Source organism: Diadema antillarum, unplaced genomic scaffold (genome assembly GCF_040938485.1).
Source record: "Diadema antillarum isolate AM-2024a unplaced genomic scaffold, OU_Dant_1.0 scf00000226, whole genome shotgun sequence".
Taxonomy (NCBI): domain Eukaryota; kingdom Metazoa; phylum Echinodermata; class Echinoidea; order Diadematoida; family Diadematidae; genus Diadema; species Diadema antillarum.
The window spans coordinates 1415001-1435210 of NW_027271115.1; the positions used below are offsets into that span (position 1 = coordinate 1415001).

General features: G+C 40.1%; 1 protein-coding gene across 1 annotated transcript in view; it reads left to right on the forward strand.

Annotated features, from left to right (window-relative positions):
* The first annotated feature begins 2386 nt into the window (after positions 1 to 2386).
* Positions 2387 to 20210, forward strand: part of LOC139724660 (follistatin-related protein 5-like) — a 62663-nt gene continuing 44839 nt past the window's right edge. The window contains exon 1 of the mRNA XM_071635791.1: positions 2387 to 2750. Coding sequence (XP_071491892.1) covers positions 2661 to 2750 — 90 coding nt within the window. The 5' untranslated portion in view covers positions 2387 to 2660. The remainder of the gene's footprint in view (positions 2751 to 20210) is intronic.

Genomic DNA, 20210 nt, shown 5'->3' on the forward strand with positions numbered 1-20210 from the left:
GATGACGTGCCTAACAAGCAACTGTGCTGAAAGGCTCTCGACGGCAGTCTTCCCTCCTCACCCGATTTTTTTTTCTTTCTTAACGTGCCTCTTTTTCTTTTTCTATGTGACCAGTGTTTTAAGTTCACGGCCGCAAGCATTTCTAAAACGGTGACATCATCATAAGTCACGGAGGAACAAACTTTCCAGTTTATCGAAGACATGAACGGAGAGAGAGAGGGGGGGGGGGGGGAGAAAGGATTTTTACAGAGAAGAGGAAAAAACATTGTTAATTTATACAGACACACACACACACCACACACACCACACACACACACACACACACACACACACACACATATATATATATATATATATATATATATATATAGAGAGAGAGAGAGAGAGAGAGAGAGAGAGAGAGATATCATAATCATTTTATGTACACTAGAGAAAGAGGGATTAAAAGAGTGACAGAAACGGACAAAACAGACAGACAAATATGGACAGAGAGAGAGGGGAAGAGGGATATACCTTTAGTGATTATTGCAAAAATGACACATAAAGTCGACTCTTTATTGAAACAAAAATTGCTACAGAGAACGCACGTATACAATTACTCTAAAACACATACTCATCATATATATGATATAATATAATATAATATAACATAATATAATATAACATAATATAATAAAATATAATATAATATAATGTAATATAATATAATATAACATAATATAATATAACATAGTATAATTTGATATGATATAACATAATGTAATATGATATGATTTAATATTTGTAATATAGTGTAACATAATATAATATAATATACTCATATTACTCGTCTGTCATTCTCTTATGATTACACTCACTCACACACACACACACACACACACAAACAAACACGCAAAACAATCTATAATTCAACGTAGACAAATTCATTCGATGGCACAATCCTCAACACACCATTTACCGATATTACGTCATTCCATTTCATGTCCATTTCATTTTTTTAAACGAACACTGCATGTGTTATTAATAACATTTACATCAATACATAAGTGTGGCAAACAAACCAGCACGAACACATAACAAACAGTGCGAATGAATTAAAATATCACATGGAACACAATTCTGTCTATTGGACAATCTTCGGATAGATCAGCTTTCATCTGCGTGGCTTCTGTGGACCGACAAAGATCTTGGATGATTCATGCTGGCACAGTCATACACCGCATTTATGCAAATCAGCCTGCCGTCCACTTCTCTCCAGCGCGTAGTGGCGATACACAGCTCTCAATTTTGCATACCATTAAAGAGACGACCCTCCGTTGATGTGTATATTTCTCATCAATATTGGATTTAAAAACACGATCGTCACTCCTGTTCTCTCGTTCATGTACGCACACAGAGAAGATGTGCACGCGTATTCAGATAACATAATATACACACAGTGACGCAGAAATATACACACACATCGATCACAAACGCTCGCCCCTAATTGTAACTGGATTGTTGAGCCACTAGGTTGTCATCACATTATATGGAAAGCGCATCTTAGGCTAAACTGCATACTAATTATGATCACAAACACAGCAAACAGTACCTATTAATTGACTGCGATACATGTATTATGTATTAGCTTTATGATTGCTATATATTCAGCTTTGAAAAAAAAAACATATTTGTTTTTCAACATCTCATATTTTGATACTAGTAATCAGATTCTAAAGATCATATTGGTGATTGTAATATATATATTAATTATTATGAAAAGTTCTGCAATTATACACTTCGATCTAAAAGGGATGCATATTTTGTATGTTGTATATTTCTATTATGAGTGTTATGGCTTGAAACTACTTTTTACCTCGAAAGTGTCAGTTTCTGTGGTGTCGTAGCGTGTGACTGTCGTAAATCTTTATAACAGTGATTGGTTTGAAGTAAATTACATCTGTAGTTCCCATAGATCAGTATCGAGTTTACCAAGAGTGATATCAACGTCATAATCATAAGTTTATTTCAGCTATTCGTTTCCTCAATGACTGCTAGACCACCCTTGACATTGGAGCAGTCCATTTTTTGTTCAAAATGTAATCATAATTATCGTAACGTCCTGTGACCAAAAAATCACTTTGAGGACGGCAAGTCAGGTGAGGGCGTTTCATATTTTTGCTTAGTTTTGCTATATGGTTGCATGTACAGAGGACAATAATATTAACGTCGTTAATCTTTAACGTAACAGAGGTTTCTGCCTCCCGTAGGAGACTTATTATCTACTTGTATGAGACACAACGCACACGCGCGCACTTCGCTCTGCGCGCGCCGCACCATTTTCCCGACATCTGCCATCTCGTTACCCACTCCTCCCCCCATTCCTAGGTCTCCTGCTAGCCTTGATGCTAGTTTGTGCATGCATCGAGAGAAGCTGTGTATGGGCTCCCCACTTCCCTGTTGTTGAAGCCGCTTCGTCGGAGGCAGTATTTCTGCGCCTGGGATCCCCCCTACCTTTTTGGATCATAATAATCTAGACAGAGGATATCCGTTGTCGTATTGAGAAGGGAGTTGTGATTCCGGCAGCTGGTTGGATCCGACCTCGCATCCTCTCTAGCTTAAAACATATTGGGAAGTTGTGGCATCCTCCCCTCCTCATCTCCACCAACATCAGCATCAGGATGCGACTGTTCGCTGTGGGTGTGCTGTTGGCTGTGGCTGTGTGCGTCGTGGAGGCGCGCCCAAAGCGCCATCGCCATCACCACAATAAGGTATGGTGGGAGAGAGAGAGAAAAAAAAATCCGTGTCTTCGTATATCATGCGTGCAGTACAATCCCTGCTCTTCACTGAAAACCACTTGCCGACAGATCCATCAAATTCTCCATCTCAACTGCCTAGTCTTCCGCCCATATTAGCAGTGATAAACGCCGATGTTGTAAACGCGGCCGTTAAACCAAAATGGTTCTTCAATATAAGATCCAGCGCACGCAAATTATTGCTCTTAAACATAATCGTGAAACAAATCAAAGCATAGCAGATATTTCGGCATAGGCAAGCTATAATTATGTTCGTACAGTGTACTCACTCACATACGCTTACGTTGGATGTGGTGCTTTCTCCATTCGTTAATATTCCTAAGAGTCTTTTTTTTTTTGCCATCATCATACACTTGCTTCTTGCTGGAGGTTGTTTGCGCTCGACTGTAATCAAGCGTGCAGTACAAAATGGACAGAACGCTTCGTTTGGTCAGAGTGCTGAGAGGAAAAAAAAATGGTTTATACACTCAAGATGGAAAGTGTTTCAAAGCAATCGCGCGGTCACGCAGGCAACTACTGCTGAAAGGGGAAAAACGTGTTGTTTGGGTTTATTGCTGTGTGTGTGAGTTGAAAGAGAGAGAGAGTGTGTGTGTGTGTGTGTGTGTGTGTGTGTGTGTGTGCGTGTGTGTGTGCGTTTGTTGTGTCTGTGAGAGCTGAATTGCATTGTATTTAGGCATGTCTTTGTCACGTCATTTTAATGTCTTTGTCACGTCATGTTTACGTGCGACTCTTTTCTCAAGGCGCCAAATTATGTGAGCGGACAGTCAAATGCACGATGCGCGTTGTTGAATGACTTGAAAACGCCATCTTTAATACAAACGAAAAACCAACATGATAACCTTAAGAATCGCCTCGATAAACATCTTCATTGTCTATTGACAATAGTTTGCTCCTCGACGCTGTATGGTGCATGATCGATTGGATCGTAATGTGTTGCGATCGATGTACCACTGTTTCTTATTTTTGCACAATTTACACAATTTTACTTTGATATGTTAGCATTCATCTAACGTAACTCATCTTAAATTCCTTTCTCATCTCTGATGATCATTATATTTCATTATAACTCCACTGTTAGCTAAGATGAAGCGAATAGTGCATCCATTGTATTTTTGCTGCTGGCAAGTACATGGGTAACTATGATACTAACTACTCTAATGATGATGAAGATTACAAGGACGATGATCATTATCATCAGCCGCATCATTATCGTCGGATATGATATCAACACAATATGGTGTATAGGTCTATACTGTGGGACTACTTGCGGAAGGATATTTGAATAGGAATAGCTATGACTATGATAATGATGATGATATTGTAGCAGTATAGTGCAAGATATATATTATGTGGCTATATACGATGGTGGCACCATCCTGTCCTTATCACGCTAGCGTGTACCCTCGACCCAAATTTCATGACTAACACATAAAGAGATTGTATGCCATAGCCCTACTACTCAGTATCATTTTGGGTATATGGATGCACAGTAAGTACTTACCTGAGTTCGTCGACTAGCTGCAAAATGCCCCCCCCCCCCCAACACACACACACGCACACACACAGACACACACTGACACACATACGCAAGGGGTAGGGGAATAGTTGTTAAGAGATGATATTGATTTTTACTTTAAATTGAAAATACACACACACATCAGTGACGGCTCATGGGTTCGTCAAGGAAACGATAATCCGCAAGTATTATTATGTATAAGCCACATGTAAACTGAAACATTTTCTTGCTGAGCAAACGAAGTGTGCGTCATGTAAGACAGACCCCTTATTCAGGAGAAAAACATTTTCTTCTCATAATATCATCTCATGGACTGTGACTATATGCTGTGACAAACGCGACATAGATGGTGCATGATGTAATCAATGAGACGACGAATTCACACGGCCGTAGAATATTGTAAGACGAGCACTCCAATCTATCTTCCTTTAACAGGAAGCAAAATGTTATAACAACATGAGTCAAAGCACTGTTGGGCATATCGACAACGTAATATTATCATCAACTCTATTCCTTGCACCTGCCATTAAACAATACATGTGTATTGGGATTTTTGACGATTACGCGAGAGTAATTCGAAACCAAGATTCAAGTGTTCACCACTCGAAGACAAAAGCGTTGTCTTTTAGTGCACATGATTTCAAAACATCTTGTCTATTCTGACTTTATCATGAGATTCAGGCGAAAAGCAAAAACTTGAAGCTAGAATCTCAACACGCTAACTTAATGTTCATGTCATGACGTTTAGAGTGACTGCAGATGTTGCGCGATTTAAAAGACAATATAGCAAAGATAAACTTTATGAAAAAAAAAGAGAGAAGGAAAATGTTAAGGGGTCATATATAAGACCCTTAACGTATGAATTATACTAATAAAGTCTCCAAGTCCGACTTTTTCTTTGTTATGATTCAGTCACATTTTGTCCATGTATTTCTTCAACTAGTATGTTTATTGATTCATGTAAACAAATGACGTGTATCTAAATTTCATTTGGAAATCTAAAAGTTACATTGTACTTAGTTTGTTTATATGAAATTGCCATATTATATGCTTTGGCCGGAAATGAAATAAAAATGAAATGAAAGGCTACTTTGTGAAGAAGGAAGGGAAACAAAAATAATGAATTATGATGACGATGTTATTACACTTGAAAATCGGTCATCGATCAAAAGTGACGTTCTAAGGATAACCTCCAAATACTAGTCTTTCCCCAAATTTTGCGTTATATCTGTAAAGACTACACACCGGAATCCCAAACTCATCCTGTGAATCCAAAAGAGGCCGGCTTCTGTCTCGCGTCCCTTTAAAATACCGCAATCTCGTGTGAGGGGATTTCCATGATAGGATGAAACATTGAGGGCAATATCGCGACTGGCCAGCAAATCCCTGCACGGGACAGTGGATATTTCGCCCGGGAGATGGAATTTGGGAGACATAGACATAGACAGATAGATAAATAGTAATAGATAGATAGATAGATAGATAGATAGATAGATAGATAGATAGATAGATAGATAGACAGATAGATAGGCAGATAGATAAATGGATAGATAGATAGATAGATAGATAGATAGATAGATAGATAGATAGATATTTAGATATATACATATGTAGATAGATAGATAGGTAGATAGATAGATAGATAGATAGCTAGAGATAGATAGATAGATAGATAGATAGATAGACAGATAGATAGATAGAGAGAGAGAGAGGGGGGGGGGGGGGAGAAGAGAGAATCCGGGAGATTGAGGCCAGATTCGTCTCTAGGTTTTCCAGAGATTGACAGCAGTCTTTCGTGAGACTGACGTACAATCAATATGGCGCGCCCTCTTCGTGGCGCCACAATCCCAGACGTGTCACTGTCACAAACTTATCAAACAACACAAACCAATCAAAATCAGAGACAGAAACAATGCCTTATTTCATCATAATATAATCATGTGTGTGTGTGTGTGTGTGTGTGTGTGTGTGTGTGTGTTACCTTTATACTTCTATGATATGACAATTCAGCATAGAAGCTTTGTGAGCATTGTATCAGTTTTCATAAAGTCTTTTATGAAATCATAAACAAACGCAAATTATATTTTCTTTGTTTCATTGTTTCTAAAGACATCAAAACATGGCTTTGTATTAGGCCGAAAAGAGAGAAACAAAGTTTTAAAAAATGTATTAAGCGATCGACGTGTAGATGATGACGAGGCAAACATAACCAGAAATGAAATGGCCGAAGGAAAAAAAAATGTAACATCTTTGTTGTTAATGAAAATCATACACAGTTGATGATTTTCGTCATTATTGCAAAGTTTACATTTTACACGACAATGTTTCCCTGCGATCATTCTCATTCATTCACCTTGCTCCTATAATGCTAATTGAAGTTATTGCTTGGTGTTTAAAGCGACAGTTGTAGTGTAGAACGATGACTGCAAAAACGCTTTTTGTTTTAACCATTTTGTCACCTATTGATGCCGCATTCTACCTCAAATTGACTGAGCTGGGGAATTGATGAGAATTAACAAGCGCGCGGTCATTTCACCCTGTCGTCTGCCTGGTAATGAGAAGCCGATGTTATACATGTAGTTTCGGTTTCTGCGTACAGTCCCGCGTGAATTCGGTGCACTACACGTGTAAGTGAGGTAATTGTATTGCGCAGAGTTCCGCAATTGAATACAAATTACAGTATAGTTAGGTTCAGAAGCGATGTTACGGCAAGGTATATAACACGCTCCTGGAGTCGCCTTAATAAAACATGCATGCATCGCATAAGGGTAGGCTTATGCTCCATGAGGCGGAACAAATTTGAAATCAGACCTAGATGTTGAGACATATACCATTTAGCCCTTAAATCTTTAGTATGATAATATGCTCGATTCTATTACGATTACTTCATAAAGTTATGTTTGCACCGCACACGTATAGATGAAACCCATTTGGCTGCAGTTTAGATCTTTCCAGATTTAATGATTATTGTAGAATGTTAAATTTCTTGCATTGTCTGTGAAGTTTTATTTTTCTCTCCCCTTTTTTTTTCCAAATCCACATATGTCCCTATCTCTGTTTTATTTCAAAAGCAAGAAAAAATGTATGTGAGACCAGGGTGATCCCAAACCATATTATCATTAACATTATTTTTAGCCTGGTTTGAATGTCATAATCATTGATGGCTCAGTGGTAATACCTTTTCATACAAGAACACATTTCATGCTCGTGCGCACGCATATTATGCGCACATTATACATAGATTTTTATCCGTTTAATGTGATGTTTATTCTTTCGTATGGAAGGACTGGCTTTATACCTAACGTGCAGCTCTCGTTCAAACTGTCACCATATGTTTATAGGGCGAACGAAGGTATAAGTCAGCGCTACATTACTCGAGCGACAAAATTTTCCATAGAAACCCCCGTGCATTATTGACGTGGCTGAAACACCAATTTACGACGTGCAATGCCGCATTTACCACACACACACCGCTTGCACCTGCACAGCAAATTATCAATTTACTGGCACTTAGGTTTCTTGAAAAAAACAGACGGGTTTTTTCCTCTCAGTGTTCTGATCGCAAGAGCTCTTATCATGGTCTGTTCGTGAATTTACAGTCTTGTATAATATTCCCACTTTTTTCAACGCTAATCGTTGCGTTTTTTGCAATGTGAATCATTATATGCAATCGCGAGTTTTATGGACTCCTTTAACAGAATTCTATCACTTAAACTTTATTAAATTACAACTTATGATCACAAATCTAAGACGATCAAAACGTTTCATGTACTTAATCATGTTTCATCAATATCCTGTTACACAGAGTGACCTAAAATTATTATACCACTATACAACAACCTGCTATATTTCTACTTCAATTTCTTCAAATACTGCTTCGGCCACATGACCATCACCGGAATTGCTGCAATTACACTCGTATAGTACTACTTTCACTACTAGCATGTGTATCACTAATTTTGTTCTTAAAGTAATTACAATCAAGCAATCTGGAGCGTTTTAGGACGGGTGGTTATATCGCATCACGATTATAATAGACCTTGAGTGTCCCCTGCATATAGTAATTGCAACGTACATTGAAGGGCAAATTGCTCCGTATCACAATCAGAATTATATATTACATCGAGGGATACTGTTGACATGCCTGAATAGTCTTTGTATTGGAAACGGAAAATGATGCTATATGACGGGACGTATATCTTTATATGTCATTGCGTGCAACTTGGGCAGCTATCGTTTTCATTTCGGAAACATAAATTTATATAAAAAAGACAACCTTTTTGTTTGTTTGTTTGTTTGTTTGTTTGTTTGTCCGTTTGCTTGTTTGTTTTTTAGTTTTCGAAATGCCGCGGGGGTTTTAGAAAACGGGATGTTTTGTCACTCGCAACAGGGTAAAGGGAGGAGGAGGAGGAGGAAGGAGGAGGAAGAGGAGGAAGAAGAAGAATGATAATAAGGAGAAGGAGGATAAATGGCTACAAAGCCTTTTGGAGCGACAGGTGGGGTTGAATGCACTGTTTGTATTCAGATGAATTATCGTCGCATAGATCAATCATCTGGCATGAATCATCAGTTTCAGAGATGGACCAGAGAAAGAGAGAGACGTGGGGGGGGGGTGGTGGGGAGGGGGAGGGGAGGGGAGGGGAGGGGAGGGAAGGGGAGGGAGAGGGAGAGACAACAATATGAGGAAAGACGCAGATAATTGTCTGCAGATGAGCAGTAGCTATTACAATGCGCGCTCATTGGTATCGCTTGATAGCTGGTATATATCGGTCGTGCGAGATCAGCTGCGTGCAGTGCATTTTTAGATTATGGCGGGGCGGGATGGACACTTTAATCATTATGCAGAATTTCCATCCTCACCGAACTAGCATTTTCAAACCATTGGGATGGTTATCTGTAAAATTGTATCGGTTAGTCTCGGCACTCCGATATGGTCATACCTTCAACCTACCACGAAACACGAAACTCTGCTGCACATGATGTTGGGAATATCTCGAAGCATTCTCAGTTTTTTTTTGTGGAAAACATTAGGCAACCTGTTGAGTCATAATTACGTCCATTTAATTATGCATCACGACTTCCGGTCCATTCTATAGAGCAAGATATCAAAAGAATACGATCATTATTTTGTTCTATGATTTGCGCTTTGTTAGTATTACGCCTACTACTGTTATATAGTTACCAGTGATCAAAATTGTAGGGTACCTATTGTTACACAGCAATAATGGTAAAAATGCAATTGGCCTACATTATCAGTATACGTTAGCTGTTGTTCGAAGGCAACTGCATTGGAAACTGCAACTGAATTATGGTTCCCAACGTGATTATTTTAGGGGGAGATTTTCAGACACACTAATATCATATCTTATAGGGCGGTGAGTTGGCTCAGTCGGTAGCGCGTCTGCTTCCCAATCCAAAGGACTCGGATTCGATTCTTGAGTGCAGCTGAGCAGTGTTGTGTATGATCATACCGTCCCCTTTCATAAGAGGCAAAACACTCTGTCCCTCGTATAGATAGGACTTCAAATGGAGGTCCCGTGTGTGACAGTCACAACTCATGATGTAAAAGATCCCGCTTCATTTATTCATCGCAAAGAGCTTGCAGGGTGCAAATATAGCCCGGTGACGCGGTGACCCCATGGAAGACCAGGTAGTCCAGCTGGGCGATATCCAGCCATCGTCTCAGCAATGAAAAATGAAACAAAGAGAAAAATTATGCTCGTACTCTAGCTCAACCGGTCACGAAAAATTATACAAAGGACGAAAACACAGACAGCAAAAACCGTCCGCGTGTCATATATTGTACAATGACTAAACACTCTAGATTTCAACAATTAACATCCTCTTTCCGTCCTTTGCTGTTGTATTCGTAAAATCGATCGGAACCTATTACGTAACATGACGCTAATTGATCATCTTTGTGATTACCAGAGGAAGGTAATAACGTCACTCTAACCAAAACTAACATGAAATTAGATCGACCAACTCGATATTGATCTCATTAATCGCGATCGCGATCTCGATTCATATGACTTTGATGACGAGATAACGCTTGCCCCAAACCGAGGACATAAAGATAATGTTATCATCTGGGGCTCCCTATCTCAAAAGGAGTACTGGTAAATGCCCATAGGTCAAAGGTCACATAGAACAAATATAATGACAATAAATCTGAATGCGCCAGAGACAAAGTACGTAGGTGAGGATTCTCCAGCTAGCCTATACAGCTCTATCGGCATCCCGTTCAGATTTTCGCGCGGGAATTTGCCGGACGTGATTGGAAAAGTTCATCAGCCAGGCAGACGACCAGCGGAGACAAACAAACCTAGGTCACGTGATGACAGAGAAAGAATGACGTTTGCAAAACGGCGCGCTACTTTACTGTCTGGATTGCCTCCCAATTAAATTACGCCCACGTATAGGAAGAAGAATCTTCTCTCGAATAGGCTTGGTGTTCACATTGACATGTTACTGCCAACGTGTGGTATTCATTTAAGCAAAAACGACACTCTTTGCTGCCAGAAACGTTTCAGAGAACAATAAGACAGTTATGTCAGGTGCACTAGATTGCTTGTCATCGAACTATTGTTTCAGCTGATGAGTAGAAGTCGCGCGTCTTGCCAGGGGAGACCGAAGTGAGGTAGACAAAATAATTTTTCATCGTGCAGGTCTTCATGATACTACTTCAGAACGAGACGGCCCTTCTGTTCAGTTCTGTTCTATCCTACTAGACGGAGTATAGAAGTACACCGGTTATTCTCTACGCCTCGTCTAAAGCACTGCTACCTTTGGATCGTGATGTTTCCACACTTCGAATTCGGATCGTCGATGACAATGCAGCTGTGTCGATATTCAGCTATCGATTCAATGTGTGTTAGGGTCAGAGAAAGGTCAAGAGAAGATGGAAGGGGGAGGGGAAAGGAGCGAAAGAGAGAGACAGAGAGGAAGGGGGACGGGAGGAGAGGGAGAGATGGGCTCCAGAAGTCATAAGCAGGATGTCACATAAAACATATTTCATAATTTACTCGGCTATATGTAATCACTCTCGTCCTTGGTTTCTGATGCAGCGCGTTTGCCACTCAGATTCTTTTTTTTTTCTTTTTTTTTTTGCCTGTCGAATTGATACACGCGCATCAATTTAGCTTTCCAACCGCAGAAGCTATTGACACAGCTCCGTGCGCCCAGCACCTCCGCACACTGCATCGATTCCTAGTCCGTTTTTTTTTTATAGGAAGGCAATCACTCTGATGAAAGTAGTCGCAAGATTGTTGATGAGTTACCATCCCTCAAGGACCGTCCGGAGACCAATAACATCCGGAAGCAGCTCACAGGCAACCAAGCAAGAATGAAACGCAGGGGTATAATCTCCGGTTAAAAGTAATTTCCTCCCAGTATCTATCACAAGTTTGAATGTGGCTTTCGATCAACGTCATCATGTTAGCAGACATTGAAATGATGTATTGAGATACTATAATATCATATAAATGTATTTACAGTAGAGAGAGAGAGAGAGAGAAGTAGTGTAGGAAATGAGCTGACATTAATAGCAAGGGAAAAATAGATGGCATCGAGCATTGTAATATATTTAATATCTATTTATCACTCTGTCTATTATATCTATACCTCTTTCTCTCTGTATTTTAAATTCTTCTTATCCAAAATGGATTGTCATTAAGTGTCACCGAACTCAATTTCTTTATTTCAGAATATTAAAGATACACTAGTCGAATGACGAAGGCTGGAGCACATGTTGTCAATGTTTCGGATTAGACACAATGTCTGTAAGGCCTTTTTTGAGCGATTATAGTCTGCACATCTTGTTTTCTGCCAAATATCCCGCCAACGTTGTGTCAAAATGTTGTAGATGTACTCAAGTGTCCACAATAGGGCCATTGCTTGGACTCGCACATGTAGTTTCAAGCAAGAATCGTAAAGGCCTCCTAGAAAAGTGAAGAATCTTCTAACAAGAAACGCTTGCATCCCCCACTCCTTAAGAAATTATTTCCGATGCATCATTCTAATGCCAAATATGATCATCAATAAATCTAATTTGATGGAGACTATTATATCTACGATTCAGATACATTCTCTAAAAGTGATAACTGTATATGTGATAAGCTGAGATCGAGTCCGCGACTAGCTTGTAAGAAAGTTGTCTGTTTTCATTAGGAGTCCTTGCATGAATATGGAGTCGAATGTTTTCTTACCCTCCTCGACGGAATCCGATCTTAATAAGATGCTCGATGATGGACTTGCCCGTAGGATCTCGAGATCGAAAAGCTTGAGTCGAGCTCATATCTCCGGACTGCATCACAAAGATTCGATTTTCTTCTCAGTGATGTCCGATCAATAATTATTCTAGCTCGACGTGGAATCTGATCAAATATGTGAGGGAAAAAATGGAATGTTAACACAAAACCATGGTTCTGGAGTTGTATATCTCGATGCGAATGACGTCGGCACAAATCGGCACAAACTTTAAGAAGAAAAATGAGAAGGCGGGCATCTTAATTTTTAGGGGACGAGACCCATCCTCGGAGGTTGTTTAAATCTGCAGTAGATGTCTACGAAACGGCTACCTCGAAACTCACCCCGGATCAGATTCAAAGAAAACAGCTACCTTGAAAGACAATTGTATTTGTTCCTCAATCAATTAAAGGAAAAAAAATCTAACAAATCTTATATATAACAAATCGTATATATCTCGCACAATAAGTTGACAAAGAGAATGGATATTTCAATCGAATTTCCACTCAACAATGAGATATTATCTTATCTTATCTAATTACTCATGTTGGTGTCATGTTATGGATTAAAGATAGGGTTATGGAATGGTACAAAGGTAAAAAAAAAAGTGTCGCGTCGTCTGAGGGATCCCTTAATTGGTACAAGATATTGGTGTATTTTGGGGCATGATTGGGCATGCACAGCCTGTATGCACAACTGTAAGAGTATTGGACGAGCGAAAGTATAACATTGAATACTCACAAAAATGCATCGTATATAACAGGAGTGAGAGAGGAAGATATGAAGCTGGAGCGAATAGAGAGACGTGTCTCTACCAAATTTACTGAATCTGATGCTGCCCCTATATTTATCAAACCTTTCGTCTCCACTTAACCCCCCCCCCCTCCTCCACACATCCCGCCCCTCTTGTTCGCTCGAGCGAATCTATCACCCTTCACGTCGGTCGCATATAAATCCCCCAGCCTTTCTCGCCGCTGCGTGAAAACGTTGATTTACGAGGAGATGGCAACGTCACGGACAGGCGGGTATAAAGTTCACGGGTGATTTAAAAAGAGCTCGGCTTGGGAGCCGGGGGTCTCGAGATTCCGCACTGGGATACAGATCGTGTCGTTGAAAGCTACGGAAAATATTGGGTATAGATGCTGCGCACCGGGGCGGCTATCTTCAGCTGATATTAAAGTAGAAGAGGAATATTTGAGGGACATTGATAGCGGGAGGAAGGATGGGAGGATTGAGTCACACTTGATTACATTTACCCGTTTACTTATGATACACTATATTTCTTTGTAGTTTAATTTTTAGAACTGCACAAACATACACTCTTCGCTATAACCTATTATCATTTTAGCCAGTACACTTCGTTTTCACTTCAGCAAACATACGTTTATGCTTGATTCTTCTGGCCTCCCACACCCATTCAAATTTCCTAATCGTTAAACGTTTTTAGGGCCTATCTAGAACATGTGCTTTACTCATTAACTTATAAATACGTCTCGTAATGGTGAATGTTCTCATTGATTCGCACAAAACTTTGTGGTAATTGAAACAACAGAAAACGAAATTTAAATGCCTTTCGTTATTCTCTCTTAATCGCTCTTAAATACTTTGTAGGTCGCATGGCTGTCTCTCAGATGTCCTTTTTCATATACGATCAGAACTATGTAATTGGAAATGATGGTTAATCAGGCTTGTAGAGACTTGTGAGCACCTGCGTATTTTGACAGTCGCTAGCGCCCCAAAACCCTGGTGGATTAGCGGGACAAGCTCCCGAAGAGCAACGCCGCCGGCGAGTTCCCTGTGCAGACAGGCTCAAAAACAGAGGCAAATAACCACAGAGGTGCGGCACAGGGAAATGACCAAAACAGTATTTTAATTGAAAACGTGTTTTCTGCCTCAATAAGATGACAGCAAGACAAGTTATTCAGGCGTGATTTTTACCCCATCTTTGATCTAAGCACGGACAGAGGGCGCTATATTAACTGTATATAATTGTGTGTGATGGGGCAACACCGTTCGAGTTTAACGAAGCGGTCCTGTTATTGTACTGCAACCATGGCAATCATTGATTAGACTCATTACATGGATCAATTGTGAAGGTAGAGCGTTTGTACTGCGATGCTGTTGTGGTAAATATTAACTACCTCTCAAGCTTGGCCTCATCCGCCATGATTCTATCGATGGTAATAGCAGTAATAGAACTCTGACCTCTGATGCAATTTTCATTTTATTCCAAGCCATAGCGTGGAAAAGGAGTTTATCACTTTGACCCCCCCCCAAAAAAAAAGCCTATATAATTTCTGACGCTCAAAAAAAGATCTCCACTTTTCCATACCATGGTTTATTTTGCTTTGCTTCCCTATTTAAGGAAGGACTTTATTTCTGCAGTTTCTGTGAGTGATACTTGATATGTTACAACAAAATACTGACATAAAATGAATTGACAACATGACGAGACAAATGTAATAAAGTGCATAGATAACAACAAATAATTAACTCAAAATGAAAATACATAAAATGCACTTAAAATGTGCTTGCATTGTGGAAGAGCATAGATAGTTGCTATATTCAACTGCTAGAGAAATTAATGTAGATGGCCGCCATGTGAGGCATAACTTGAAGAAATGGCCGGCCTTTTATTTTGATAGTGACGTATGAGGGCTGTAGGAATCAATGCTCTGTGTCATAGTGACGTATAGAGAGCTGTATGAATCATAATTCATCAAGCTTAGTGATGTACGCAGCACTAGATGAATTATTAACTCAACACAGACATTAATCATGACAAAACATTTGATCCTCTTTGAGCTGTTTGTGCTGTCACAAGAACTACATGTATCTACAGCTGGTCAGTTCTACAGAGGGGACCTCATCACCCTCAAGATTATCACGAATCTTGGAAGCGATCACATGTTGACATGACACACATGCTTTATCACTGCTTATATGCAGTGGGGTAAATACCTCCAACTTTAATTTTTACAGCTGGTCAGTTCTACAGAGGGGACCTCATCACCCTCAAGATTATCACGAATCTTGGAAGCGATCACATGTTGACATGACACCCATGCTTTATCACTGCTTATATGCAGTGGGGTAAATACCTCCAACTTTACATTCGCATTTGCCTCCATACTCACACTTACATTCACATGCAAACTCACACCCATACCCACACTCACACCCACACTCACACTCACACTCACACCCACACTCACACTCACACCAACACCCACACTCACACTCACACACACACACACACACACTCATACTCACAGTTACACTCACACTCACACTCAGACACACACTCACACTCACACTCACACCCACACCCACACCCACACTCACACCCACACCCACACTCACACCCACACCCACACTCACACTCACACTTACATTCACACTCATAACCACATTTACAGTCACTCTCACATTCACATTCACATTTACACTCACACTCACATTCACATTCACGTTCACATTCACATCCGCATTCACATTTACAATCACATTCACACTCAGGCTCACTCACACTCACAAACACCCCCCCCCCACACACACACACGGAATACACACAAATCCACACCCACGCACGAGCCCATACACTGACAAAAATTAACACACACACACACTAGCACACAACCAAACACTCTACATCATGCATGACACGCGTGAATCTGAGCCTCCCACTGCGCCTTTCATTATTCCCGACCACATTCCTCTTCCTCCCCAGCGGGGAGGTTGGCGAGAATCCTCGAGAAAACGGGTTCGCATATAACCGTTCATCACACCACTCCAGATGAAACTTGAAGTTGGCATGTAGATGGGCTTCTCTCTATACCACCCCATCTCTCACGATATCTCACGATCTCTCATCCCTAGGAACCTCATCTCTCTCCTCCACTCCTCCTCGTATTTGGTCCCGCGAGCAACGGAAGAGTATTTCCCTTTTAAACTGTCTGTGTACTTCCTTCTCTGCACCCCCCCCCCCCGTGAACAGGTTAAGTCTGCCAACGGTGTCTGGTAGCCTGGATGATGGAGAAAAGGAATGTGAGGAGGAGGAGGAGGAGAAAAGAAGAGCAGAGGGAGAAACCCAGGGAGAGATGGAAGAGGAGAGATATTGTATATACCTCTTAGATTCGATGTTGATTATTATATCTTATGATTGTAGGTCAAATCGATGATGGGGCTTCATAGTATTCCTCACGGCAGTATCCTCGTATTCTCGTACGCCTCGATTTATTGACGAATTCATATCCTATTATCATGGCGTAAATTGAATCTTAGCCATATGCATCCACAGATTGAAATGTATAAGAATTCAATGAAATTAAGAGATTACTAAAGCAGAGGGGTGCATACGTGCTATGATTCTTTTTATCAATTATATAACTGAACTTCTACAGAGCATTATCTTCACCCCTCTGCTTTAACAATCTTTTGCTTTCATTCGATATGCTTTGTCCGCCTTTGACTATTCAACATTTATACAATGTTGGAATTTCAGAGCTCGGGTATTTGTTCCAAGTTCATCGAATCACTGCCGGTAACCAGGGATATAGCCTGGTAATACTGCGTCGCTGCCCGGAAAGTGGAAGATGGCAGGTTCGACTCTCACTGGTTCTTTTTTCCCCCACACGTTTGTTAAAAGTCTAGATCAGCAGTTGCGATCTTACAAATTCATTTGCACAGAGAGAGACACTTGACGAAAAAAACAACAACAACACATAGCACAACTCTAGCTCTATATCATCAAATTCAACTTGAGGGGGGGGGGTTCTATGTGTGAAGGGTCCACAGATGCTGTGATTTCTTTCTACTAGGTTTCTCCTGTGATTGTTTGAGATATCGTGCGGGAAAGAGATCGATCAACCCACAACTTCGATACGTCTGACGGGAAAGGAGGAAGCAATGTTTATCTTCACAGTCATCCCCTGAATCGTACAGAAGTTTGTTTTAAGGAAGCCGCATGCACTGTCCATCAGATGCTGAATGGTTAGAGCAATGTTGGCATCGTTGCCGTCCTGTTCCCTCCACTTTTGAAAAGTGTAGAAAATAAAAGGCGCTGAGAAGAATGGACGAAACAAGAGAAAGAGGTTGTGTGTGTGAGAGAACAGCTATATATCAAGGGAGAGTATTGAGAGATGAAAGTGAGATAGGAGTGTTATGGGAGAGGAGGTAGACAGCTGCTCAAAATCTTCCTCGATCTTATTGTCACTAAAATCTTTCGCTTGGCAATATAATTATCATTCAGGTTATCAGCTGTTAGCGTCACCTATAGACTTCAAAATATGACCGAGATTATATCAGTTCGGGGGAAACAAGATTTGAGTATAGAATATGTCTCTCTGTTTCATCAAGTTGCCGGGGTTTTCTTCATTAGACACTGTTAGAGTACAAATACAAAACGATCTCGATAGCGATTGTGACTTGGGGTAGACCTATCGGGAGAGAGAAAGAGATAAAAGCTATATCATATGAATATATAGGCACAGATGGAGACAAGAGGATAGAAAGAGAAAAGGTAAGATGGAGGGAGATCTTGATGTAAAGATCAAGAGGAAGAGGGATGGAGAGAGGATGAGACAAAATGAGATGATAATCCGATACTCCTGAACAGCGTGCCGCAGCGAGAAACCAGTGCCCAGAGCGAGCAGATGCCCACCCGTTATCTGGGGGAAAGAGATATATATTACTCGCTGAAGAAAAAAACCCGCCACATTATGGATATAAGGGTACATGGAGGATACATTTACACAATAATCAGCACCAATGTATACCACACTCTCTCTCACACACATATACACCATGATAAGCTCTCGCAATAAGGTGCCACGAAGTGAATTGTGTTGTATCAGGTTCCATGCCAAAGTTTTGGAAGTAGCAATATATTTGTTGTTTCACTTTCTCCTGTCCACAAACGTAGTACTATATTGCTAACTTTCCACTTAGCGTCACAAGGAGACGATAAAGAAAAACAACAACAATAGCCGACAGAGAATATTAAAGAAAATTTCCAGCCAGTCGACATCATTACATTTCTTGTTCCAGACCTGAAAAGAATACTGTTGTGAAAGTCATCTTTTTTCGGAAATCAATGCATTGCAATATCAATGACGTGGGTAATACTGCAAGTCATTGACTATGTATCCATTAGCAGATACTAAACCCATATACCAATGCATTTCCATCAAGATTGAACATCTGAATCTTCTTTCATGAGGGAAATTCACTTTTCGAAGAATTTGTGATTATTACCACTATATATCAACCTATAAAGCAAAATGCGTCGACGCGAACAGATTTCGTTCTGTTTGAAGTAAACTGTGGCACTTGAATCATTTGCATTTGATATTTTCAGTAAGGTTACATAGATGTCTATATGTAATGTCTCCTCTGAAAAATAAAAGTTCCTGAATCAAATTATAACATTCAAGACAAACAGCGTTTCATTGAAAGTTTTAAAAACTGTTTTTCTTTGTTATAATACGCCTCAAAAGCGTCACATCAATTTTGTTCCTCTTCACAATAGGACCATGTTGTATTTTTGTCTCTGACAGTTGTATTGAAACCTGCCGAAACATTGTGATAATGAAACTCTTGCTATAAGAAAAAAAGAGAAAAATTGCAAAAGTGACAAGCAAAATCGAAATGAAGACAGACGCTGAGTGGATTGGTTTCCACCCTGATGGGTACACTATACTCCCCAAAGGAGAGCCGCCTAAAGAACTCGATTGCGATGTACCCGCCAGTATAACCTGATTTGTCACGCGAGGTATTGTTCTGTAGCAAAGGGAGAGAAAAAAGAAGACGTAAAATATCATCCAGTGTAATCGATGGCAAGGCAATTCGTCAAACCATGTTTTGACGGCGCTTACATCGAAATCAATATAGTGTGGGATTTTTTTTTTTGTTCTTTCTTTCTGTTAGACTGTGCATAGAAGACACGGGGATGCGGCCCTCTTAGATGTTCACACTTAATTCTTATTGATGTACACTTCTCTTGTCCATTTTGTCGCAAGATCAAGGCAGCTTATTCCTCTTTTTCTTCCTATCTGATATTTTGCACAAATGATTCGTCAGCTGCCATGAAATAGTCTGTGAAATAAACTCATGCACTGACAGGCTGATGTCTTGCAGTACCACTGTGGAGATTTCTTTTAAAGAACAGTATGAGGGAGCATGAAATTATATATAAATGAAGAAGATTCCATGTTTTGCTACCACAAGGTGTATAATTCATTTTTAGGAGCAACAGATAACATGAAAAAAGAAATTGATTTACGTCATGGGGAACTGCAAATCATCGAAGTTAGAACTTCTCACCAAGCAAGCTTTCAGATAGATTATCGGCTCTTTTTATCCCTCTAAAATCACTGTAAAATAAGGAGGAAGAAGAACTGTAGAAGGATACGGATGTAATTATGATTAACAGTTTCTTAAAAACTTAGAGCACTTCTTTAAAGCACGAAATCCCCAGAAATCACTCGAACCTGATTTCCTATCGTGGGTGTCTGCTTGACTCCAACAGGACCTAATATATTCTGAATGCTGCTTTAAAAGAAGAAGAAAAGAAAAAGGACAAGAAGAAGAAGAAGAAGAAGAAGAGGAAGAAAGAAGGGGTGGGGAAGAAAGAAAGGAAACAACTTTCATGG